General features: G+C 39.4%; 1 protein-coding gene across 1 annotated transcript; it reads left to right on the top strand.

Annotated features, from left to right (window-relative positions):
* Positions 1–6491: 6491 nt before the first annotated feature.
* On the top strand, positions 6492–23434 carry LOC135096868 (uncharacterized). The gene is made up of 4 exons (XM_063998634.1): positions 6492–6606; positions 18624–20498; positions 22170–22342; positions 23369–23434. The coding sequence occupies exons 2-4, from the start codon at positions 19832–19834 to the stop codon at positions 23432–23434; spliced, it is 906 nt and encodes a 301-aa protein (XP_063854704.1). The 5' UTR covers positions 6492–6606; positions 18624–19831.
* Positions 23435–25904: the final 2470 nt, after the last annotated feature.

The raw sequence follows: 25904 nt of genomic DNA, 5'->3' as shown, positions 1-25904 counted from the left end.
CAAGTGTGTGTTTAAGGTTCCAGTGGCAGATTAACAACATGTCTACAGTATTTGCAGAAGAAGCACTAAAAATACAATATTTCCCATATCATACATACATAATGGTGTTTTTGTATGTATGTGTGTGTGTGTGTGTGTGCGTGTGTGTGTTCGTTATATATATATATATATATATATATATATATATATATATATATATATATATATATATATATATATATATATATATATATATATATATATATATATATATATGTTGTAATAGATTGAGCTTGTGTAATTTATGTAATATCAACGCCAATAAATAATTAGAGTCGATTCATATAACAGTAAATGTTAACACTATCGTAAAACTACTATAATTTATTAATAGTTAGATTATATCATTTTTTTTTTAGTTAGCTAAAATAAAAAAAAAAAAACGTTTTTTCTAATACTTAAATTTCCAAGATGGCCGCCGTTCACTCCCTGGAAATCATGGGGTCGAAAGTCTTGCAAATATACGTGTTAATGGCATTCATATTGATCTTACCTATATAAATTAGTTTTCTCTTTTTCCTCTTTTCTTTAACTTCTTGCACTAAAAACTGATAATTAATAGAACAAAACATTACGAAATAATAGATACAATGGAAGAGACGCTTACACTATCCTAAAAACTGTTTAGAAATAGTAGTAGAGATTAATTTAATTTTTTAGTTTATGTTAATTTTTTTCGTTTTCTCTAATGCAAGACATCCGCCGTTCTCTTTTATCTCCCTAATTTACAAAGAGTAAGGTCAAATTTTTGCAAATTTACGTGTTTACATAGACCTTATTGACATTACACGTATTGCTAGAAAGAGAGAGAGAGAGAGAGAGAGAGAGAGAGAGAGAGAGAGAGAGAGAATGATAACGAAAAGAAGAGAAGGAAGAGGAGGAGGAAGAAGAAAAGAAGAGGAAGGAAGAAGAAAAAGAAAAAGAAAAGAGAAGAAAGAGGAGGAGGAGGAGGAGGAACAAACAAACAACAATAACCTCTTCCTCCTTCTCCTTCTTCCCCTTTATACCCTTCTCTCTCTCTCTCTCTCTCTCTCTCTCTCTCTCTCTCTCTCTCTCTCTCTCTCTCTCTCTCTCTCTCTCTCTACTACTACTACTACTACTACTACTACTACTACTAACCTTGCAGTTGGGCAGGTCCAATTGGATAACACCGTCCCCAACACCAAAATGGCCGCCGGGGTAAGCCTTCCCCACGCCCCCTTCATAACCCATGCTTCTACACGCCACCTCAGACAGACAGAGAGAGAGAGAGAGAGAGAGAGAGAGAGAGAGAGAGAGAGAGAGAGAGATTTAATGAAAGTGATTAATAGAAATAATAATAATAATAATAATAACAATAATAATAATAATAATAATAATAATAATAGTAATAATAATAATAATGGAAGGAAGAGAAGGAAAAGGAAGAAGAAGAAGAAGAAGAAGAAGAAGAAGAAGAAGAAGAAGAAGAAGAAGAAGAAGAAGAAGAAGAATGAGAAGACGAAGAAGAAAAAAAGAAGAAGAAGAAGAAGAAGAAGAAGAAGAAGAAGAAGAAGAAGAAGAAGAAGAAGAAGAATGAGAAGACGAAGAAGGAAAAGAAGAAGAAGAAGAAGAAGAAGGAGAAGAAGAAGAAGAAAAGAAGAAAGAAAGAAAAAATATATCTATATAAATAAAATAGTAGTAGTAGTAGTAGTAGTAGTAAAAAAACACTCACAAAAATTCCAACAACTACTACTACTGCTGCTACTACTACTACTACTAATAATAATAATAATAATAATAATAATAATAATAATAATAATATCATCTTACCTGAGCCTCCGCGTGACCGAAACTATCGTCACAGATAGTTCCCCACACACTATTTTTCCCTTTGCAGAGATCTCCATTCTTGGAGACTTCAATGTTCACCACCAGCTTTGGCTTTCCTCTCCCTTCACTGACCATCCTGGTAAACTAGCCTACAACTTTACTATCCTCCACGACCTAGTGTAATTGGTGCAACACCCTACTTGTATTCCTGACCGTCGTGGAGATACGCCCAACATTCTTGACCTTTTTTCTGACTTCTAATCCTTCTGCTTATGCTGTCACCCTTTTTTCTCCGTTGGGCTCCTCCGATCACAATCTCATATCTCTATCATCTCAGGATCCCCTAAGTGAAGGTGCATCTGGCGTTTTGCCTCTGCTAGTTGGGGGGACCTGAGGAGGTATTTTGCTGGTTTTCCTTGGAATGACTACTGCTTCCGTGTCAGAGACCCATCTTTGTGTGCTGAGCGCATAACAGAGGTGATAGTGTCTGGCATGGAGGCGTACATTCCTCACTCTTTTTCTCGACCTAAACCTTCCAAACCTTGTTCTCGTGGTATACATGATAGAGAGGTGGCCCACAAAAGGTACTTAAGCCTTCCATCACCAGAATCTCATGCACTTTATATTTCTGCCCGGAACCATGCCAAGTCTGTTCTCCAACTAGCCAAAAACTCCTTCATTAACAGAAAGTGTCAAAACCTTTCAAGATCTAACTCTCCTCGTGACTTCTGGCATTTAGTCAAAAATATCTCCAATAACTTTGCTTCTTCTTCTTTCCCTCCTTTATTTCAACCAGATGGCACCACTGCTATCACATCTATTTCTAAAGCTGAACTCTTCGCTCGAACCTTTGCTAAAAACTCTACCTCGGACGATTCTGGGCTTGTTCCCTTCTCTCCTCCACCCACTGACTACTTCATGCTACCTATTAAAATTCTTTGCAATGATGTTTTCCATGACCTCGCTGGCCTAGACCCTCGGAAGGCTTATGGACCTGATGGGGTCTCTCCTATTGTTCTCCGAAACTGTGCCTCTGTGCTTGAACCTTGCGTAGTCAAACTCTTTCAGCTCTGTCTGTCAACATCTACCTTTCCTTCTTGCTGGAAGTTTGCCTACATTCAGCCTGTTCCTAAAAAGGGTGACCGTTCTAATCCCTCAAACTACCGTTCTATTGCTTTAATTTCCTGCCTATCTAAAGTTTTTGAATCTATCCTCAACAGGAAGATTCTTAAACATCTATCACTTCACAACCTTCTATCTGATCGCCAGTATGGGTTCTGTCAAGGCCGCTCTACTGGTGATCTTCTGGCTTTCCTTACTGAGTCTTGGTCATCCTCTTTTAGAGATTTTGGTGACTTTTGCTGTTGCCTTGGACAACAGATAGAGTCTGACACAAACCTTTGATTTCCAAACTAACCTCCTACGGTTTCTATCCTCTCTGTAACTTCATCTCAAGTTTCCTTTCTGACCGTTCTATTGCTGCTGTGGTAGACGGTCACTGTTCTTCTAAATTTATTAACAGTGGTGTTCCTCAGGGTTCTGTCCTGTCATCCACTCTCTTCTTATTATTCATTAATGATCTTCTAAACCAAACTTCTTGTCCTATCCACCCCTACGCTGATGATACCACCCTGCACTTTTCCACGTCTTTTCATAGACGTCCAACCCTTCAGGAGGTAAACATTTCACGCAGGGAAGCCACAGAACGCTTGACTTCTGATCTTTCTAAAATTTCTGATTGGAGCAGAGCAAACTTGGTATTGTTCAATGCCTCAAAAACTCAATTCCTCCATCTATCAACTCGACACAACCTTCCAGACAACTATCCCCTCTTCCTCAATGACACTCAACTGTCCCCCTCTTCTACACTGAACATCCTCGGTCTGTCCTTTACTTATAATCTGAACTGGAAACTTTACATCTCATCTCTAGCTAAAACAGCTTCTATGAAGTTAGGTGTTCTGAGACGTCTCCGCCAGTTTTTCTCACCACTATTCTGTCCACCTCCCTGATGCAAGAGTAAACCAGTATTCTCAGTCTTTCACCACTATTCTGTCCACCTCCCTAATGCAAGAGTTAACCGGTATTCTCAGTCTTTCACTACTATACTGTCCACCTCCCTGATGCAAGAGTTAACCAGTATTCTCAGTCATTCACCACTACTCTGTCCATCTCCCTGATGCAAGAGTTAACCAGTATTCTCAGTCATTCACCACTATTCTGTCCACCTCCCTAATGCAAGAGTTAACCGGTATTCTCAGTCTTTCACTACTATACTGTCCACCTCCCTGATGCAAGAGTTAACCAGTATTCTCAGTCATACACCACTATTCTGTCCACCTCCCTGATGCAAGAGTTAACCAGTAGAAAATTTAACTACTACTACTACTACTACTACTACTATTACTACTACTACTACTACTACTATTGCTTACCACTATTACTATCACCGAAATAGTTATTCCTAGTAAATTTTACGGCTCCTTTAAGACGATAGTCCGACACACAACATCGGCCACCTGATAGTCAAAATAGTCATCACATATGTATGACCATTCACTACTACTGCTACTACTGCCATCATTGTTGTTGTTGTTGTTGTTGTTGATGATGCGAATCTGAATAAGAGTAAAGGGTTAGGTTAGTAATAGTAGTAGTAGTAGTAGTAGTAGTAGTAACCACAATTCTTAATTAAAATATCTTAAACTTCAACAATTGTAACTACCACAATTGTAGCTACCACAATTGTAACTACCACAATTGTAACTACCACAATTGTAACCAAAATTGTAACTACCACAATTGTAACTACCACCAATTGTAACCACCAAAATTGTAACTACCACAATTGTAATTACCACAATTGCAACTACCACAATTGTAACCACCAAAATTGTAACTACCACAATTGTAACTACCACAATTGTAACTACCACAATTATAACTACCACAATTGTACATACCATAACATTTCCACTATAGTCATGTTTTCCACCTACCAACATTACTTCCCAGCCACCACCACCACCACCACCACTACTACCACAATCCATCTCATCACTGCCATCACCACAGTGGTCATAATCATCACATTTAAATTGTGGTAGAATGCACTTGTGGTTGTGGCAGACGAACTGTGGTGGCGAACAATGTTGGTGGTGGTGGTAGTTGTAGTAGTAATAGTGGTTACTGTGGTGGTAGTCAAGACGGTGGTCAGTCAGTATATAGGTAGTAAGGAGGCACCTGCAAGGATAATAATAACAATAATTGTGATTGTGATAGTAGTAGTAGTAGTAGTAGTACTAGTAGTAGTACTACTAGTAGTAGTAGTAGTAGTAATAGTAGTAAGAAGAAGAAGAAGAAGAAGAACTGTAGATAATATCTCTCTCTCTCTCTCTCTCTCTCTCTCTCTCTCTCTAATAATAATAATAATAATAATAATAATAATAATAATAATAATAATATGATAATAATTGAAAACCATAATAATTCTCTCTCTCTCTCTCTCTCTCTCTCTCTCTCTCTCTCTCTCTCTCTCTCTCTCTCTCTCTCTCTCTCTCTCTCTCTCTACCTGGTGTGCGGCTGGCTGAGGCAGCATGCGGGATAGCCTTGTGTACAGCCTTCCCTCAGGGATGCAGTTCTTTTATCTAGAATTATCTACAAAAATAAGGAATAAAACGAGTAATTAGCCAATATATACGAAGGAATCGTGTTTCAAGATGCAAGCGATGAGCAGCACACGTTATAGGCAGAGATTTGCTTGTGTGGATGTCATGGCACAAAATACCAATAGGAAAAAAAAAAAAAAGAAAAAAGAGAAGACAATACCATCCAAATAATAACAATGCCATGAAATATTTTTTTTATAGCCTAAAGGAACGGTCATAAATATAAAAATTTACTTCTTGGTTGTGTAAACAAAATTTTGTATACACTTTTGGAATCAATAAAATTTTAGAACAAGAAAATTAAATGAAATTATAAGCTAGAAATTGTTAAATTAATTGTTGATATTTTGAAATGGTACAGAGTAATATCCCTTAGTTTACAAGGCACTGGAAAATAACCATATTCCCGGGTTCTCCTGGGCCAGCCACAGGAAAATCACAATCACTAAACATTGTAGATTAAGAGAAAATATGCCAGTACTGATAATATTCTTTATTTTGAAAGAAATTCTTTGTTAATATTTAGATCCAAAAATTATCATTAGACAGTGTTATAATCCAGGAGTACGTGGGACCATTAGCAGAAATGTTCAAGAATAATTTGTGAATATAGAATGGGTGTAAACTATCAAGGACATTGCAAAATTATGCCTTATCATTAAGCAGAGGGCTTGTTCAGGGTGTCAGGCGGCCAGTATAAAGTGTGGCGTGGACACTGTTTAGTTGGGTTCTACTTGTTATACGGAACAATAAATAAATAATCAAAGGCAACCTCTTAGGCAGGGTAAAAATGCTTAAATTAACACAGAATACGAGCTGGCGCCTTCTCAATATTAGTCAACAAAAGAAAAATAACAATGTGCTCTGCCCACAAACATTCATTCTCTTACTGTCTTTCATTTTCCCTTCTTTTTATCTTCTTCTATCCAAACTCTTTACCCTTCACCAACTTTCTATCTGTTCTGTTGTGTTGAGGTGCGTCTTCTGTGCATCCCCGGCCCGGCAGCACACGACGCCAGGACTTGTTGAAACCTTCTTTGGTGTGGCGTGGCGGCTTACAGCGGGAATATGGAGGTGTGCATGCTTAGTGTGCACAGTTACTAGCAATGTATGTATCGCAATGTTGTATATGCAGTAAAAAATATTGTGTGCAGAGAAAAGTAAGCAAATATGAAGTATTACACGTATATTTGGTCCTTAAATAGTGATGGCCATGACTGACCGGGAAAGAAGCTCATTTTGGCGTTATGGCGTATTGAGATATTGTTAGTGTGTAAATAGATGGAAAATTTAATGTTTCATATACCTTGCTACTGAAAGTGCAGTAAACATAGCGAGTTATGCTATAATGGACATGTATCCGGTCCTCAACACAACGTACTCTGGGTAAGTCAGGGAATGTTACTGTGTGTAAAGCGTATGTACCTCATGTGATTATTCCTCGGCATATATAAGTGAAATGTTCAATAGTTTTCTATTTGCATGAAAACGTGTAATATGTGTGAGTATCAGTATTTAATGCTATATTAAGCACCGAAGCCGATGCTCACTTGTTGGTAGTGTGGGGTTAACCTGCTAGTCGCCTTCGGGCATCACTCACGGCCAAGTCGCGCTCAGACAAAGAAGGGCAGGATGGTGACCGAGGTAAATACTTTAATTTTGTAGTAAAAACTGATTGTCATAGTGCTAAGTCAATTGCATGTATTGTTAATGAATATTGTAATATGTTGAAAGTGTTTAATATCAGTGTATAATGTTATTTTGTAAGAAATTGAGACCGAGAACTTGTTCGCAGTTCTTACGGTCATGCCTACCTCATCAATAAACGTCAGAGAGAGAACTGCCTTTCCTCGACCCTACGATGATGGGTGTGATCAGTAAAACAGATCACCTGAGAGCCAATTGATGCCCAGCCGGTGCGGCTACAGTAAGAACTCGACCTACAAGCAAGAAATTGGCTCCATGTGAAACCGTAGCAAGAGTGAGTCACAGGACGAGGGGACGCTGACGTAAGCCTATAGGTTGACCTCTGAGGCCCCGGGGTCAGCTCTACCCTTGACGACAACCACTCCCTTCTACCCACTGTGCCTCGCCACCATTTTGTAGAACCCATGGTCACAGGCAAGAAAGTATAATAGTATGTATGTGCACTGAATTGAGTAGCCTAAGTGAAAATTACCCACAATTAGCTAGTATTAAGAGTGGTAATTTTAAATTGCTCTTTCAGTGTCTCAGTATTGACACAATTAAGTTGTTAGATATGTCTGATACTGAGGAAATTAATGCCGTAGATGGCCTTAGGGAAGGTGAGGGTGAGCAAGTGGACAGGGATCAAACTTGTATTGAAGAAGTTAGTGTCAGGGAGCGAGTGCCAACCGATAAAGGAAGAGAATATCAAGTCAGTGTAACCAAAGGAAGAGCAGAGTCCTGTAAGCGTAAATGGAGCAGTGTTACCAGCAAAATTAAGAAAGGATTAAAAATTGTAATTAGCCCCTTTGAATTAGAGCCCATGTCAAGTGAAGTAATAGAGGCATTTCAGCAGTATTATGTGGAATACACAAAGCTGGTGGAACTAGAGCCAGAAAGGTCAGAGGAGCTAAATGAAGAGCTGGAACACAATCAACAAGTTCACCATGAAATATTAGAAAGTATAGAATGTAAAAGAAAGGAGTTAAAGAATGACAGAGGATCAATTTGTTCTAGCAAACGGTCTAGACATTCTAGAGTCTCATCTACTTCATCACGTTCATCAGCAGCACAAAGAAAGCAAGAAGCAGCAGCAAAGGTAGCCAGACTTAGAAAGGAAATGGAATATCATGATAGTTTAGCAGAGGCAGAAGTTATGTTAGCTAAGACAAAAGCAGAGGCAGAAGCAATGTTCTCAAAGAAAAAGAAAGAGAGAGATTTAGCAGTTGCTAGTGCAGAACTTAATGCTCTTAGCTTAGTTGAAGAAGAAGTAAAAATGTTTCCAGGTAATGATGAAAGTGTAGAGAAGCAAAGTTATCTTCAACAATACATAGAGTCACAAAATGAAATGAAAGCACAAGCAATTGCAAATCAACAAAGTGACAATGCCATGCCTCACAAATATGTTACATTCCATGACCCACAGAAACCTTCTTCTTGCAATAGAGATAATGAATTGATGACAAATGAAGTAGATGGACAAATATTTAGTGAACCTCAGGTAATAAATCTCAACCCTACAGCTCCAAGTCTTGTACCAAGCTCTCGTAGACACACTCATAATGTCAACATGCCTAATAATGTGAATAATGTGAGACAGAATCATCAATCCTTTTCCCATCCTGGGGGAACCTTTGCAATCAACATACCTGATCCCAAGTGGAGCCTTCCTCCAATAGAGCCTAACACTTTTGATGGAGAACCCATGGAATTTCCAAGTTGGTTGAAAAACTTTGAAACTTATGTAGAGTCTAAAACTTCTGTTGGTAAAGAGAGACTTGCCTACTTAGAGAGGTATACAACTGGTGAGGCAAAGAATGCCATTAAAATGTTAATGCACTTTAACTCTGATGCTGACTATGTGCAAGCAAAGAAAATTCTTAGTGATAGATTTGGAAACAAAAGCATCATAGCTGATGCTTACACAAATAAGTTAATGAATTGGCTACCAATCTCTCCGCATAATGGTCCAGCATTAACAGCTTTCTCAGATTTTTTGAAGTGCTGTTTAGCTGCAATGAAACACACTTCTTATTTGTCATTTCTGAATGATCCTAGAGAGCAGAGAAAGGTGCTAGCAAAACTCCCTGAACATGTTGTTCATGACTGGAGAAAGCAAGCGATGATATATCTTGATACTAACAGTAATAACACTTCTAGTAGCAATGAAGAGCACCACCCACCCTTTGAAATGTTATGTGAATTTGTCCAGAACGAAGCAAAAGGAGCAAGCAATCCATTTCTTTCCTGGAATTCAGTAAGTAGGGAAGTAAATGACTGGATCAAAACTCAAACATGGGCAACCAATTGGAAACCAAGGGAATCAAACATCATGACAAAGAATAGAGGGAGTAGAACTTTCATGGCTAAAGCAATTGAGGAAAAACCAATGTGGTCATTCCAAAGTAAAGTAAATGTACAAGCCAACAAACAGTATCCCAAGGACCAGGAAAGGAAAGGACGATTCTGTCACTACTGTACAAAGGATCATGATTTAGATGATTGCAAGGAATTTGCCAAACTTGATGGTAATACTAGGTACAAATTTGCTAAAGAAAAACGGTTATGTACAGGGTGTCTAAAAATGGGTCACAAAGGAAAGGATTGCAGAAGAAGGAAAGTTTGTAAAGTATGTCAGAGATACCATCCCACAGCTCTTCACAATGATGACATGACAAGAACTGAGAGCCAAAAGGTGCCAGCACAAGCAACTCAGCCTAAAGATGATAAACCCACAGTAGTAGCCAATAAGGTCAAAGTTACAGAATCAGTGACACATGACATGCACACCATGATAGTTCCTGTATGGTTACATCATGTTAGTAACGAAGAGAATAAATTTTTAGTGTATGCCCTGCTGGATGAGCAGTCTGATGCTTCATTCATCAAGGAAAGCACTCTGAATAAATTGGGAGTTAGTGGACCATCAGTGTCACTCAATATCCACACAATAAGTGGAAAACAAATCACTGATTCTATCAAAATTCATGGACTTAAAGTAAGAGGTTATAATGAAGAAGCAGAAATATCAATCCCTTCAGCATATTCAACAGAAAACATTTCAGCTGGACGGAGTCAGATACCAAGGCCTGAGACTGCTTGTGACTGGCCCCACTTAAAGGCAATCTCTGACAAACTAATGAAATATGACCCAAACATTGACATAGGACTTCTCATTGGTCTTGATTGTGCAGAAGCCATTATGGCAGAAGAGCAAATAGCAGGTGATAGTAAGAAGCATCCCTATGCTCGTAGGACAGAGCTAGGTTGGGGGATCATTGGTAAAATCTCACCCCATTCAAGTCCATTGGAGGATACAGTGGTAGTCTACAGAACAGTGACACAAGAAGTAGAAATCAATGAAGAAAAGAGGGTTAATTTCTTAGTGGTTCCTACTAAAACCAAAGAGATGATTAATCCTTCTCAAGTGAGAGATATGTTTGAACTTGACTTCAGTGATAGAAAGTCAGCTGACACTCCATTATCATATGAAGATAAAAGGTTTATGAGTAAGATGAAAGAAGGAGTACATCAGCTGAAGGATGGCCATTATGAGTTGCCCCTTCCTCTTAAAGATGATAAGGTCAAGCTTCCAAACAACAAACTATTAGCAGAGCAGAGACTCAAGAAGTTAAGAGCTAAACTTGAGAAGGATAATCAACACAAAGGTGATTACAAAGTGTTCATGGATGATATGATTACAAAAGGTTATGCAGAGGTTGTACCGACAAAGGATTTAGTTAGGAATGATGGTAAGGTCTGGTACATTCCACATCATGGAGTCTATCATCCGAGAAAGCCAAAGAAGTTGAGAGTTGTCTTTGACTGTAGTGCAAACTACAGGAACCAGTCATTAAACAGTCACCTGTTACAAGGCCCAGACCTTACCAACAAACTTATTGGAGTGTTGTGTAGGTTTAGGCAAGAAAGCATTGCACTTGTATGTGATATAGAAGCAATGTACCATCAAGTGAAAGTCAACCCAGAACACAGAGACATGTTAAGATTCCTTTGGTGGGAAAATGGTGACCTTAATAATAAGATAGCTGAATACAGGATGACAGCTCACCTGTTTGGAGCTACTTCATCTCCAAGTGTAGCCAACTTTGCTCTTAAGAAAGCTGCAGATGACTACGGGTGTGGATCTGATGCAGCCAAGTTTGTAAGAAACAACTTTTATGTTGATGATGGTTTGAAGTCAGTAGCTACAATGGATGAAGCTGTCACTCTTATTCAGCAGAGCAAAGAATTATGTTACAAGGGAGGTTTTAACCTTCATAAGTTCTTGTCAAACAACAAAGATGTATTAGCTGCAATTTCTCCTCATGAGAGAGCAGATGGAATTAAAAGTTTGGATTTTAGTAAGAATGAAGACACACTGCCTATAGAAAGAACTTTGGGAGTTGAGTGGTGCATAGAATCTGACACATTTCAATTTAGAATAAAGCTGAAAGACAAGCCACTCACCAGGAGAGGTATTCTGTCAACAGTGAGCTCTATATATGATCCATTAGGTCTAGTGTCACCTCTCATACTGACTGGAAAGCAAATTTTACAAGAATTATGTAAGAATGCAGTTGATTGGGATGATGAGGTGCCAGATTATGTCAAACCTAAATGGATAAAATGGAAGGATGAGCTGCACAAACTAGATCAGTTAAAGGTACCTAGATGCTACAAACCTGATGACTTTGGGGAAGTAGAAAAGGTTGAACTCCATCACTTTTCAGATGCCTGTCAAGAGGGATATGGCCAGTGCTCATATATTAGATTAATTAGCAAGACTGGCCAAATTCATTGTGCATTAGTAATGGCAAAGTCACGTGTCACACCTCTAAAAACCATAACAATTCCCAGACTAGAACTAGCAGCAGCAGTGGTGTCAGTTAGAATCCATAAACTCTTGAAGGGAGAACTTGAGTATAATAATGTGGAAGAAGTATTTTGGACAGACAGCAAAGTAGTCCTTGGTTACATTGCAAATGAAGCAAAGAGATTCCATGTATATGTTGCAAATAGAGTAGAAACAATAAGAGATCACACTTCACCAGATCAGTGGAAATTTGTAGAGACACAGTATAACCCAGCAGATCATGCATCTAGAGGCATGACAGCAGATGAATTGTGTAATAGCAAGATCTGGTGGAATGGCCCAGAATTCCTTTGGCAACATAGCAAAATGGATAGCCATTCCCAGTACAAGGTCATAAATGAGAATGATCCAGAAGTGAAGAAAGTTGTATGCCATGCTGTAGGTACACAACAGCCCACAGATATACTAGAAAGACTTGAGTATTTTTCAGATTGGTTTAAAGCAAAGAGGGCAGTTGCTGTATGCCTCAAGCTTCTGAACAGCTTCAGAGGAAAAGGTGATGGCACTACTAAAGTAAAGGGAAACACATATAAGCCAGTAAATGTAGCAGAAGTGTCAGAAGCTGAAAATAAAACAACTGCAAGCAAAGGCATTCCAGAAGGAAATAAACGTACTGAAATCATCTGCTAACCATAATTCTTTAATTAAAGGAGACAATGGCAAGGGAACAAAAGTGATAGACAAGACCAGTTCCCTCTATAAGTTAGATCCCTACATTGACAAAAATGGTATCATGAGAGTAGGAGGAAGATTGAGGCTTTCTAATTTGACAGATGAATCCAAACATCCAGTCATCCTCCCCAAAACATCTCACATAACCCAGCTGATAATATGCCACCATCACAAAAGGACAAATCATCAAGGCAGGGGCATAACTTTAAATGAAATCAGGTCATGTGGATACTGGATAGTAGGAGGATCATCCCTAGTATCAAGGCACATTTCAAAGTGCATTATCTGTCGTAAAGTTAGAAGTACAACACAGGGACAGAAGATGGCAGACCTGCCTATTGACAGACTAGAACCATCACCTCCTTTTACATACTCAGCAGTAGATTTCTTTGGCCCTTTCTATGTCAAAGAGGGGCGTAAAGAGCTTAAAAGATATGGAGTGCTCTTTACTTGCATGGCATGTAGAGCTGTGCACATAGAGACAGCCAACAGCATGGATACAAGTTCCTTCCTAAGTGCATACCGTCGCTTTGTAGGACGAAGAGGGCCCGTAAGACAGTTGAGATGTGACCAAGGAACTAACTTTGTAGGAGCCAAATCAGAGTATGAGAAATGCTTAAAAGAATTAAATAACAATAAAGTCAGACAAGAACTCGTGAAAGATCAGTGTGACTGGATTGTTTTTAACATGAATGTACCCAATTCCAGTCACATGGGAGGTGTTTGGGAGAGGCAGATACGCACAGTGAGAAATGTACTCTCTGTGTTGCTTGATCAGCATGGTACTCAGTTAGATGACCAAGATCTGAGAACCTTCCTAGTTGAAGCAGAAAATATAGTTAATGGTCGTCCCCTAACTGTGGACCATCTTAACTCCCCAGCAAGTCTTACACCGTTGACACCCAGTAATTTGTTAACTATGAAAACAAAGGTAGTACTGCCTCCTCCAAGCATTTTCATTAAGAAGGACCTGTACTGCATAAAGAGATGGCGCAGAGCACAATACCTGGCCAACCAGTTCTGGTCCAGGTGGAAAAAGGAGTATGTGCAATTCCTACAGCTTAGAAATAAGTGGACAACACCAAAGAGGAATCTCAGTGTAAATGACATAGTTATCATCAAAGATCAGAATTTAGCAAGGAACCAGTGGAAACTGGGAAGAGTAACAGAAGTATCTCCTGATCATGATGGTCTAGTAAGAAAGGTTAAGGTCCTGGTTTCAGACTGTAATCTCGACAACCAGGGAAGACACATAAAGGCAAACAGGACCATCATAGAGAGGCCAATACATAGTCTAGTATTGCTGTTAGAAGGTAATGCATAATAATAGACCGGAGCATCCCCGCCAAGGAGCCAATGTAACAAAACATATTATGTGCTAATCCTAGTTTTAAGGTACATACTAATCTTAATTTAAGGTAAATTGTTACACAATTTAGGGGAGCCATGTTACTGTGTGTAAAGCGTATGTACCTCATGTGATTATTCCTCGGCATATATAAGTGAAATGTTCAATAGTTTTCTATTTGCATGAAAACGTGTAATATGTGTGAGTATCAGTATTTAATGCTATATTAAGCACCGAAGCCGATGCTCACTTGTTGGTAGTGTGGGGTTAACCTGCTAGTCGCCTTCGGGCATCACTCACGGCCAAGTCGCGCTCAGACAAAGAAGGGCAGGATGGTGACCGAGGTAAATACTTTAATTTTGTAGTAAAAACTGATTGTCATAGTGCTAAGTCAATTGCATGTATTGTTAATGAATATTGTAATATGTTGAAAGTGTTTAATATCAGTGTATAATGTTATTTTGTAAGAAATTGAGACCGAGAACTTGTTCGCAGTTCTTACGGTCATGCCTACCTCATCAATAAACGTCAGAGAGAGAACTGCCTTTCCTTGACCCTACGATGATGGGTGTGATCAGTAAAACAGATCACCTGAGAGCCAATTGATGCCCAGCCGGTGCGGCTACAGGGAACAAGCCCAAATTGACGTTATTGTGCCATACTGATATATTGTTTGTGAGTAAATGAATAGGGGATTGAGTGCTGCATATATTTAATTCCTTTATGTGCAGCAGAGAGAGCGAGTCATGTTACAATGAACAAACTTGTGGTGGGATAGTTACGTATGCATGGATTTGAGGGTTGTGTGCTAAAAAACCTTCCACCATAGTGATCCACAGGTTCACGTGGAGGAGATATCGAGATTAAAATGGTGAACAGAAAAGTCTGACTGAGTGTTTAGCAGTGGATGAGAGATGAATTAAGGAAATGGTTGGCATGCCAAGGAATGTTTGATGGGCGTGTCCCACAGAATTAAATGGAACTCTGGTCAGACCACAATGCCGTGATGAAAAAATATATATATCGTTGTTACACACATTGGGGGAAAGTTATTTAAATAGTTGGACAGTAAGGTGTGTAGTAGAGAGGAATGTGAGAAGGTATGTGAAAGACAGAGAAGTGAGAGATAGTTGGGGAGGCCTCAGAGGATAAAGATGTTAAAAAGTATTCATTGATATGGTAACTACAAGGGAGTCTTGGGGATACAAGTTAAAAAAAAAAAAGTGCATGGCTGAGATGGAGGTGGCTGTGGAAGAGAAGAGGGCCTATGAGAAAATGGTGCAGAGAAATGACTCAGAGGAAATTAAAATGAGGAGAAATTAGAGTGTAGGTCTTGGAATATGAAACTGAAGGAACTCATAAGAAAAAATAAGATGAGAGTGGATGAGAAGTTTGGTAGAAAGCTGAGTGTAAGGAGATCACTGACAATAAGTTGTTCTGGAAGGAAGTGAAGAAAGAGGGGGGGAAGAAAAGCATGGAATTGTGTGAGAAGTTTGGGTGCAAGAAAATTAATGACAATAACTTGTTCTGGAAGGAGGGGGCAAAAGAGAGGGGGAAGAAGAGTGTGGGATTGTGTGAGTAGAGAGAGGGTATAAAGTTCTTGTAAGCAGCAAGAAAGAAGTGCAAGTTACTTGGAGAAGACTTTGTCAAATGAATAAGATGACAGGAGAAGCATTAATAATTAGCATGTGTATAGAAGCAGGTAGAGAATGAGAGAAATTGTTAGGGAGATGAAGAAAACAATAGTTGTGATGAAGTGTGGCAAAGCTATAGACACTGATGGAATAACTATGGAGAAGTGATAGCAGACTGGATGATTTGAATTACGTGAATTGGCATGGAAACAAGGAGGCAGGACCTGATGAGTGGATGGAGGCAGTTATTGTATGTTTATATAAAGGGAAAGGCTGCAGGAATGTACAAAAAGGTTACAGAGGGTAGATAAGTTTGCTTAGTGTGTCAGGAAAAGTCTGTGGGAGAGTCTTGACTCAGAGATTGATGGAAGTTATTGATAGAGGTGATGGTCGTTGGGGAACAGGGAAGTTTCAAGAAAGAAAAGTGTTGTGGAGCATATGTTTGCAATCACAATTATAATAGAGGCATGCTAAGGTAAACATAAATATTACATGTAGCATTCATCTAGAGAAGGCTTATGACAGAGTGGGTAGAAAAGCATTTTGGGATGTTCTTGAAGTTTGTGATGTAGGAGCACAGGTGTTAGAAGGAATGTGTGTGTGTGTGTTTGTGTGTGTGTGTGTGTGTGTATTTACCTAGTTTACCTAGTTGTATTTACCTAGTTGTGTAGTACAGGGTCCGAGCCAAAGCTCAATTAGTCCTGTCTCCATACCCGAATTTATCTAATCTCTCTTTAAACATGTGCACACTCTTTGCCGCAACCACCTCTTCTTTTAAGTTATTCCATATTTCAACCGTTCGATGCGGAAAGCTGTATTTTTTAATATCTCCCAAACAATGACTCTTCTTTAATTTCTTCATATGTCCCCTTGTACGTCTATTTCCTTCCTCCACTTTTACAACTAGGTCATCTCTGTCTATCTTCTCCATGTTGTTTATTAATTTGAACATTGTTATCAGGTCTCCTCTTTCCCTTCTTTCTTGCAGTGTTGGTAATCCAATTTCTTCCAATCTTTCCTCGTAACTTAGGTCTTCCAATTCAGGTATCATTTCCGTAGCTGTTCTTTGTATCCTTTCCAATTTCCTTATATCTTTCTTCTTGTGTGGTGACCATACCACTGCTGCGTATTCCAGTTTGGGGCGTATCATGTGTGTTATAATTTTCTTCATCATTTCTTTGTCTAGGTAATTAAATGCCACCCTGATATTTGCTAGCAAATTATATGTAGAGCCAAATATTCCATTGATGTGTTTTTCTGGTGATAGCGTGTCTTGAATTATTACTCCCAAGTCTTTTTTTTCTTTGCTCTTTGGTATTGTGATTCCTCCCATCTTATACTCCCATGAAGGTCTCCTTTTACTTCTTCCCATCTACATTACAAGGCACTTCTTTATATTAAATTCTAATTTCCATCGTTTACTCCATTCATAAATTCTATCAATATCCCTCTGTAGTTCCTCACAATCCTCTTGGTTCTTTATTACTTTCATCAATTTTGCATCATCTGCAAACATGTTAATGTAGCTATTTAAACCCACCGTCATATCATTTATATAGACCTGAAACATTATAGGTGCCAACACAGACCCTTGTGGTACTCCGTTTGTTACTTCGCACCAACTTGATTTATTATCTCTGATCACTGTACTCATTTCCCTACCTTGGAGATAATCCTTCATCCACTTAAGTATTTTTCCTTTTAGCCCTCCTCGATGTTCCAGTTTCCATACGAGACTTTTATGTGGAACTGTATCAAAAGCTTTTTTCAGATCTAAATAGACTGCATCAACCCAACCATCTCTCTCTTGTAGTTTATCTATTACTCTTGTATAAAAGCTCAGTAAATTTGTTACGCAAGATCTCTCTTTCCTGAAACCGAATTGTTTTTCTGTTATTATATTTTCTTGTTCAAGATATTGCACCCATCTGTTTTTAATGACTATTTCACAGAGTTTACTTACAATACTCGTGAGTGAGACTGGTCTGTAATTCAGTGGTTCCATTTTATTACCTCCTTTGTATAACAGTACTATATTTGCTCTCTTCCATTCCTTTGGTACTTTTCCCTCCTTCAAAGAACTGTTAATTATCTCCCATGTTGGTTCTTCCAATTCCTCTCTACATTCTTTCAATATCCATCCATTTACTTCGTCTGGTCCCATCGCCTTCCTAGTATCTAGCTCTTCCAGTAGTCTTTTAATTTCTTTTCTTTCCACTTGTATGTTTTTTATTCCTTTCTGTTGTTCCTCATCTCCCAGTGATGCAGAGACAGTGTGTGTGTGTGTGTGTGTGTGTGTGTGTGTGTGTGTATGGAAGGAGAGCTTGGAAAGATTTACTACAGGAACAACAGTGAAAATGTGTAAGGGAGCTGAAACAATTTTCTCTCTCTCTCTCTCTCTCTCTCTCTCTCTCTCTCTCTCTCTCTCTCTCTCTCTCTCTCTCTCTCTCTCTCTCTCTCTCTCTCTCTCTCTCTCTCTCTCTCTCTCTCTCTCTGCTGCAGTGTTGCATCTCTTGGTATCTTTAGTTTCTTGCTAACTGCATGCCTCCCCACCTCTTGTGGTCTCATTGTACAAGGTTTTCTAGTATTCAGTCCACCTGCCAAGTGCATGAGTTAACCAGTATTTTCTTAATTTTCCCTTTCACTGGTAAACTCTGGAACTCTCTGCCAACTTCTGTTTTCCCATTCCTATGACTTCAGTCCTTTCAAGAGGGAGGCCTTATGCCACTTCTTCAATTTTGGAAATCATTTTGGCTCTTTTCTTCAGGAACTGGCACCTTAGTGTGCCTTTTTTTTTTTTTTCTTTATTTCCCTTGGCTCTTACATCAAAGAAAAACAATTCTATATTAGTCTCCCTCCTTCCCATGGCACACTTTGTGATTGTATGGTATTAGGATTACTAAAAATTGCAGATGGTGGCCCAGACAGAATCCAGTACACCTGCAGAGCAAAGGAAGGAGGACCAGTTCAGGTGAAAATGGTCATATTCACCAGGGAGCAGAAAAGGAAAGTATTTCAGGATGTTCATGACTCCAGTAGAGGAGGAGCTCACATGGGCATCACTAAAACTATTGCCAAAACTACAGAGAGATTTTATTGCATAGGCATTAAGAAAGATGTAGTGAATTGGACAGGTGAGTGTGACTGATGTCAGAGATCTGAAAAGATGAAAACTGTAGCACCAGTCCTGAATCCTATTAAGAGTGAAGGCCCTTGGCAGATGGTTGATGTAGATTTGATGGGGCCCTAAAAGAAACTCAGTCTGGCAACAAGGACATCCTTACTTTAACAGACTTACACTCCAGATTTATAGAGGCATTTCCACTGCCTTCAAAATCTGCTGATCTGGTATGTGATGTATTGCAGAGTATTTTCCACTGTTCTGGTCCCCCAGGGAAAACCTTAACTGATCAGGGAAAGGAATTCTATAATACATTAAATGATACTCTTTTCCATTGTCCAAGTGAAGCACCTTGTAACACTTGCTTGCCACCCCCAAACTAATGGTCAGGATGAGAGGACCAACCAGACGCTGAAGGGCTCTTTAACTAAATTGGTAAATGAGAATCAGAATGACTGGGACAAACACTCGGAGGCTGCTCTGTTTGGTATATGAACATCAATGCAAGCTTCAATAAAGTGTTCTCCCTCTTTCTTGAAGTTTGGTAGACAGCCAACACTGTTTGTTGAACTGCACCAAAATTATCTTCATGAAAAAGTTGATATTTTAGAATTCCCCAAATTTGAGCCCCTCAGATGAGTCAGTGGAATCAAGAAAGAGTCGCTTGACAGCCATAAAAGAAAAAGTTGGCAGTCATGTTGCTAAAGCACAAGCTGAACAAAAGAAATAATATGAAATGAGGAAAGCTAAAGGACATGTCATTTGACTTTAAGATTGGAATGAAAGTTGTTGTAAAGAATAATAAAAAGCAAGGAAGGAAAGGTTCCTGGCTTGAGGAGGACTGACTTGGGCCTTATGACACACCCAGCATCTTAGATAACTTTGTACAAATCACCACAAATGGAAAACTCCTTCAAAATAAAACTGCATTAATTCACATTAAACTTTATAAATCCCTCAGTAGGTACTGCACAGGAGCATGCACAACTTTGTGGCCAAATGCTGCTGCCATCAGCTGCAGGGAGTGCTTCTGCTGTCTCTGTCTTTCCAGAATCCATGGCATCTGGGGAGGAGCCTGGAGAGGACATTCCCCCAGCCACAGACCATGCTGGTGTGAGGCAGCAGCCTGAGGTGCTCCTTTGTGAAGGGTCACACCATATCACTCCCCTTGATGTGCTCCTTTGTGAAGGGTCACACCATACCACTCCCCTTGATGTGCTCCTTTGTGAAGGGTCACACCATACCACTCCCCTTGATGTGCTCCTTTGTGAAGGGTCGCACCATATCACTCCCCTTGATGTGCTCCTTTGTGAAGGGTCACACCATATCACTCCCCTTGATGTGCTCCTTTGTGAAGGGTCACACCATACCACTCCCCTTGATGTGCTCCTTTGTGAAGGGTCACACCATATCACTCCCCTTGATGTGCTCCTTTGTGAAGGGTCACACCATATCACTCCCCTTGATGTGCTCCTTTGTGAAGGGTTGCACCATATCACTCCCCTTGATGTGCTCCTTTGTGAAGGGTCGCTCCATATCACTCCCCTTGATGTGCTTCTTTGTGAAGGGTCGCACCATATCACTCCCCTTGATGTGCTCCTTTGTGAAGGGTCGCACCATATCACTCCCCTGCCTCTCACCACTGTCAGTAAGGAATGCATTTCAGGTATTGTAAAAGTCCCCAGGTATGTAATGTGTACTGGAATTACCTAGGTCTGTGCTGTGCCCTGTAAACACCATCATCCAACTCTTCTTTGCACTCTCCTATCCTTCTCTGTAACTTAACCTCAAGTTTCTTTTCTAACTGTTCTATTGCTCCAGTGACAGACAGTCACCATTCTTCTCCTAAGTCATGTTCCTCGGGGATCTGTCCTGTCACCCACTCTCTCTGGTATTCATCAATAATCTTCTAACTGGTCACCATTCTCCTCCTATCAGGGATCTGTCCTGTCACCCACTCTTTCTGGTATTCATCAATAATTTTCTTACTAAAAATCGTTGTCACGTTCACTCCTATGCTGATGATATCACTCCGCATCTTTCCACATCTTTTTGTAGATGTCCAAGCATTCAGGAATGTAACAATTCACTCAGAGAAGCCACAGAATGCCTGATTTCTGACCTTTCTAAAACCTGTGATTGGGAGAGAGCAAAATTAAGTGTTGTTTAGTGCCTCAAGAATCCAAGTTTTACATCTAACAAATAAACACAACCTTCCAGACAACTATCCCTTCCTCTTCAGTGACCTTCAACTGTCCCCTCTGTTACACTGAACATCCTCGGGTCTGTCCTTTACTAGTAACCTAAACTGGAAATTTCACATCTCATCTCTAGCTAAAACAGTTAAGCACTTTGAGTTGTCTTCACCAGTTTTCCTCACCCCCACAGCTGCTAACTCTGTACAGGGGCCTTATCCATCCATGTCAGCCTCGCTGCACAAGACTTTCTTCTTTCTCTCACTTCTATTCTGTCCACCTCTCTAATGCAAGAGTTAACCAGTATTCTCAATCATTCATTCCTTTCTCTGGTAAACTCTGGAACTCCTTGCCTGCTTCTGTATTTCCATCTTCCTATGACTTGAATTCCTTCAAGAGGGAGTTTCAATTTTTGACTACTGCTTTGACCCTTTTATGGGACTGGCATTTCAGTGGGCATTTTTCTTTATTGGATTTTTTGTTGCCCTTTGCAACAAAAAAATAAATAAATAAATGTATGGTGTATGCCTCACATGTATGGGGGTACTCCACTCGTGTTGCTCAGCTGGTTAGGGTGGAATCAAAAGCATTTCATCTCATCAACTCCTCTGACTGACTGTCTTCAGACTGCCTGCCCCCCCCCTCCCCCCCCCCCCCTCTCTCTCTCTCTCTCTCTCTCTCTCTCTCTCTCTCTCTCTCTCTCTCTCTCTCTCTCTCTCTCTCTCTCTCTCTCTCTCTCTCTCTCTCTCTCTCTCTCTCTCTCTCTCTCTCTCTCTCTCTCTCTCTCTCTCTCTCCTGCAGTGTTGCATCTCTTGGTATCTTCTGTAGTTTCTTGCATGGCAGCTGGTCTTCTGATCATCTTAACTGTCTGCCTCTCCTCCTGTTGTGGTCTCGTGGCACAAGGCTTGCTACTATTCTGTCCACCTCCCAGTATTCTCAGTCTTACATTCCTTTAACTGTTAAACTTAAGAACTCCCTGCCTGGTCCTGTATTTCCCCTGCCTGTAACTTCATTTCTTTCATGAAGATGGTCTCATGACACTTATCAAATTTTGATTATTTTTTCTTCATAATCATATTCTATTGAGATTGGCACCTTAATGTAGTCTTCTCTATATAAGTTAGTTGTCTTTGTCTTTCCAGAATCCTCAGCATATGGGGAGAAGCCTGGAGAGGACACTTCCCCAGCCACAGACCATGCTGGTGTGAGGCAGCAGCCTGAAATGCTCCTTTGTGAAGGGTCACAGCATATCACTCCCCCTGCCTCTCACCACTGTTGGGAAGGAATGCATTTCGGGTATTGTAAAAGTCCCTGTGTACAGTCTACAGGCCATCTAGGGAGGAGCCCTGAGGTGGCACTTGTAGATAACTGGATCCTTATTAAGGGGATAAAGATTTTCCAGAAGTGTTAGTGTGATGTGGATCAAGAAAACTTAAAATATTATAAACCTTTCTTTTATTTGTTTGATTATTTTGCTGAGTATTATTTTGTTCATGACTGAGTGGTAAGGAGGGGAGTGATCTCATAGTATCTCGTCTCTACACCTATCTAGTTTGGTCTTAAAAGCGTGGACAGTTACGGCATTGACAATGTCTTCACTGAGTTCATTCCATTTGTTCACACTTCTGTGAGGAAAACTATACTTCTTAATGTCTCTTCTACAGTTAACTTTCTTCAACTTCTTATTGTGTCCCCTTGTACTCTGTGTGTCTAAAGTTATAAAACACATTTTCCATACCATTTACCATTCTATAGATGTTTATTAAATCTCTCTCTCTCTCTCTCTCTCTCTCTCTCTCTCTCTCTCTCTCTCTCTCTCTCTCTCTCTCTCTCTCTCTCTCTCTCTCTCTCTCTCTCTCTCTCTCTCTCTCTCTTATTTTCAAGGGTAGGAATTTCCAACATTCTTAATTTCTCTTCCTAGGTTGACTTGCTCAACTCTGGAACCATCTTAGTGACTACTCTTTGTACTCTTTCTAATTTTATAATATTCCTCCTTGTATGAGGAGACCACACTTCCAGTCTTGGTCTTATCATGGAAATCAACAACTTTTTTTATCATTTCTTTATCCAAATGTGAGAATGCCATTCTCATTCTTTTTAACAAATTCATCATCTTTCCAGTAATTTTATCAATGTGTCTGTATGGAGTCAAATTTTCAGTAACTGTTACTCCCAAATCCATTTCCTCTTTTGATTTCTGTAACTTCACACCATCCATCTCATAATGATATTGTATTCTTTTCTTACTCTTACCAAACTCCATTACTTTACATTTACTTAAATTGAATTCCATTTGCCAAGATTTACTCCATCTATTTATCTTATTTAAATAATTTTGCAGTACCAGTACCGGTACTGGTACAGACTCAGTGCGATTCCCACCATGGTGCGAGCCATCAATCAGTAGTCCCTTCTAGATTAGACTTACCTTTAGGATTAATGTTAAGTATTTCCCCACCCCCTATGTACATTTTCAGTTTGTTAACTGACTAAATAATAAACCGTTTATTATTATTATTATTATTATTATTATTATTATTATTATTATTATTATTATTATTATTATTATTATTATTATTATTATTATTATTATTAGTCATTTACATTTTCTATCCTCATCAGCTTAGCATCATCTGCAAATAAGTCCATATAACTATCTATTTCTTCATTTATGTCATTCACATACATTACAAACATTATCAGTCCCAACACTGACCCCTGTGGGACACCACTAGTTACTTTCAGCCAAGATGAATTCTGGTCTTGTATTACAGTTCTCATCTCTCTATCATCCAGATAGTCCTCCATCCACTCCAGCAGTCTTCCTCCAATTTTTCCATATTTTTTTTTATCTTCCATAGCAATCTTTGGTGTGGTACTTTTGTCAAACGCTTTCTTCAAGTCTGAGTAGACACCATCCACCCATCTGTCTCTCTCTTGCACAATGTCGACTACTCTTGAGTAAAAGGACAGTAAGTTCATGGAGCATGATCTTCCCCTCCTAAATCCAAATTGACAATTTACCAAAACTTTATCTCTTTCCAAGTGTTCCATCTATCTCTCCTTTATTTTTCTTTCACAGTTTTCCTACAACACTAGTCAAGGACACTGGTCTATAATTTATTTGGTCTTCTTTATTTCCTCCTTTGAATATTGGTGTAATATTTGCTCTCTTCCAATCTTTTGGTACTCTTCCCTGTGATAGTGGTGTCACCACTAGACTGTGAATTTTATAAGCCAGTTGTTCTCTACATTCCTTCAATATCCAGTTTTATGGGACAAGAGGTATGCTGGTGCTATCCCATCTCCATATCTTTCAATATACAGTTTAGCCTTGAATCCATGTATACTTCTTGCATTTACTATTTCCTTATCCAGACTGTTCTATACATCTGTACTTCTTTGTGGGAAACTATATTTTTTTGATGTCTCTTTTACAAGTACTCTTCTTCAGCCTCTTTCCATGTCCTCTAATATCTCACGTATCCTAAACCATCAAGTCACTCTGGTCCACCTCCTCCACTTCCTCCTGTGCTTTGTATATAGCAGTCAAGTCTCCCCTTTCTCTCCTTTTTTCCAGTATTGGTGGGTGCAACTCTGCCAGTCTCTCTTCGTATGACAAACGACTCTTGGTACCATCTCTCAGCTTTCTCCGACTTCATTACATCCTTTTTCATGTAGAATGAGCACACTACAGCTGCATATTTCAGTCTAGGTCAAATCAGTGATATAATCATCTTCCTGATCATCTTTTCATTGTTATACTCAAAAGATGGCCTTATTCCTCTCAACAAATTATAGGCTTAACAAATTATAGGTTTCTCCTGTAGTTCTGCTAATGTGTTTCTATGGGATCAAATTTCCACTGACCGTAACACCCAGATCGTTTTCCTCCTCTGCTTTACTCAACCTCTCACCATTCAACACATAATTTCCTTTTACTCTTCTCTCACTCTTTCCAAATTCCATTACTTTACATTTCTCTGGATTAAACTCCATTTCCCATCTATGACTCCACTCCAATATCTTGTTCAGATCCTCTTGCAACACTCCACAATCTTCCTCACTCTCAACTCTTTCAGGAACTTGGCATCATCTGCACAGAAGGCTCATGTAGCTATTCACACTCTGTATCATATCATTCATATATGACTGGTGCCAGCACTGAGCTTTTGGGTACTCCACTTTCAGTTTTCCTCTGTGATGACTCCCAATCTTTTACCACGGTTCTCATCTCTCTCTCAGTCAAGAAATTCTCCATCCATCCCAGCAGGCCATCCCTCAGACCATCATCATGCTCCATCTTCCATGGCAGTCTCCTGTGTGGCACTTTATCAAAGGCTTTCTTCAGGTCTAAATATACACAGTCTGCCCACTCATTCCTCTCTTGTATTGTATCCACCACTCTTGAATAAAAACTCATCAGGTTTATAATACATGACCTCTGTCTTCTAAATCCAAATTGTTTTATCATCACTTCATTTTCTAGGTAATGCATTAATTTATCCTTCTTTAATCTTTCAGACATTTTACATACCACACTTGTTAGAGACACTGGTCTGTAGTTCATCGCCTCTTCTTGTTACCACCTTTATAAATTAGAATTATTTTTTACTCTCTTTCATTTAAGCAGGACTCTACTTTCATTTAAGGAACTCTCAGTAATACTGTGCACCACCCATGTCACCTGCTGATTGCATTCTTTCAGTATCCATCCCAACACTTTTTTGGGTCCAGGGGCCTTTCTAACATCTAGTCCCTCACACTGTTTCCACATGTCTTCCTCAGTCACCTGGATTTTCCCTGGACCCATTTTTTCACTCATCTCACTTTGCCCCACAAATATCCTCTCATTGTGAACGCTAAATGAAAACTCT

Source organism: Scylla paramamosain, unplaced genomic scaffold (assembly GCF_035594125.1).
Source record: "Scylla paramamosain isolate STU-SP2022 unplaced genomic scaffold, ASM3559412v1 Contig8, whole genome shotgun sequence".
NCBI lineage: Eukaryota > Metazoa > Arthropoda > Malacostraca > Decapoda > Portunidae > Scylla > Scylla paramamosain.
The sequence above is the reverse complement of the archived record's forward strand: the minus strand, read 5'-3'. Positions and strand labels throughout refer to the sequence as shown.

What these genes read in the sequence shown, in the direction of transcription:
- LOC135096868 (XM_063998634.1), top strand. Translation starts at nt 19,832, where the DNA reads ATGCTGCTGCCATCAGCTGCAGGGAGTGCTTCTGCTGTCTCTGTCTTT. An exon ending in CAGTAAGGAATGCATTTCAG is followed by an intron (nt 20,499 to 22,169) that starts GTATTGTAAAAG and finishes TTGTCTTTCCAG; the next exon opens with AATCCTCAGCATATGGGGAG. An exon ending in GGTATTGTAAAAGTCCCTGT is followed by an intron (nt 22,343 to 23,368) that starts GTACAGTCTACA and finishes ATAATTTTGCAG; the next exon opens with TACCAGTACCGGTACTGGTA.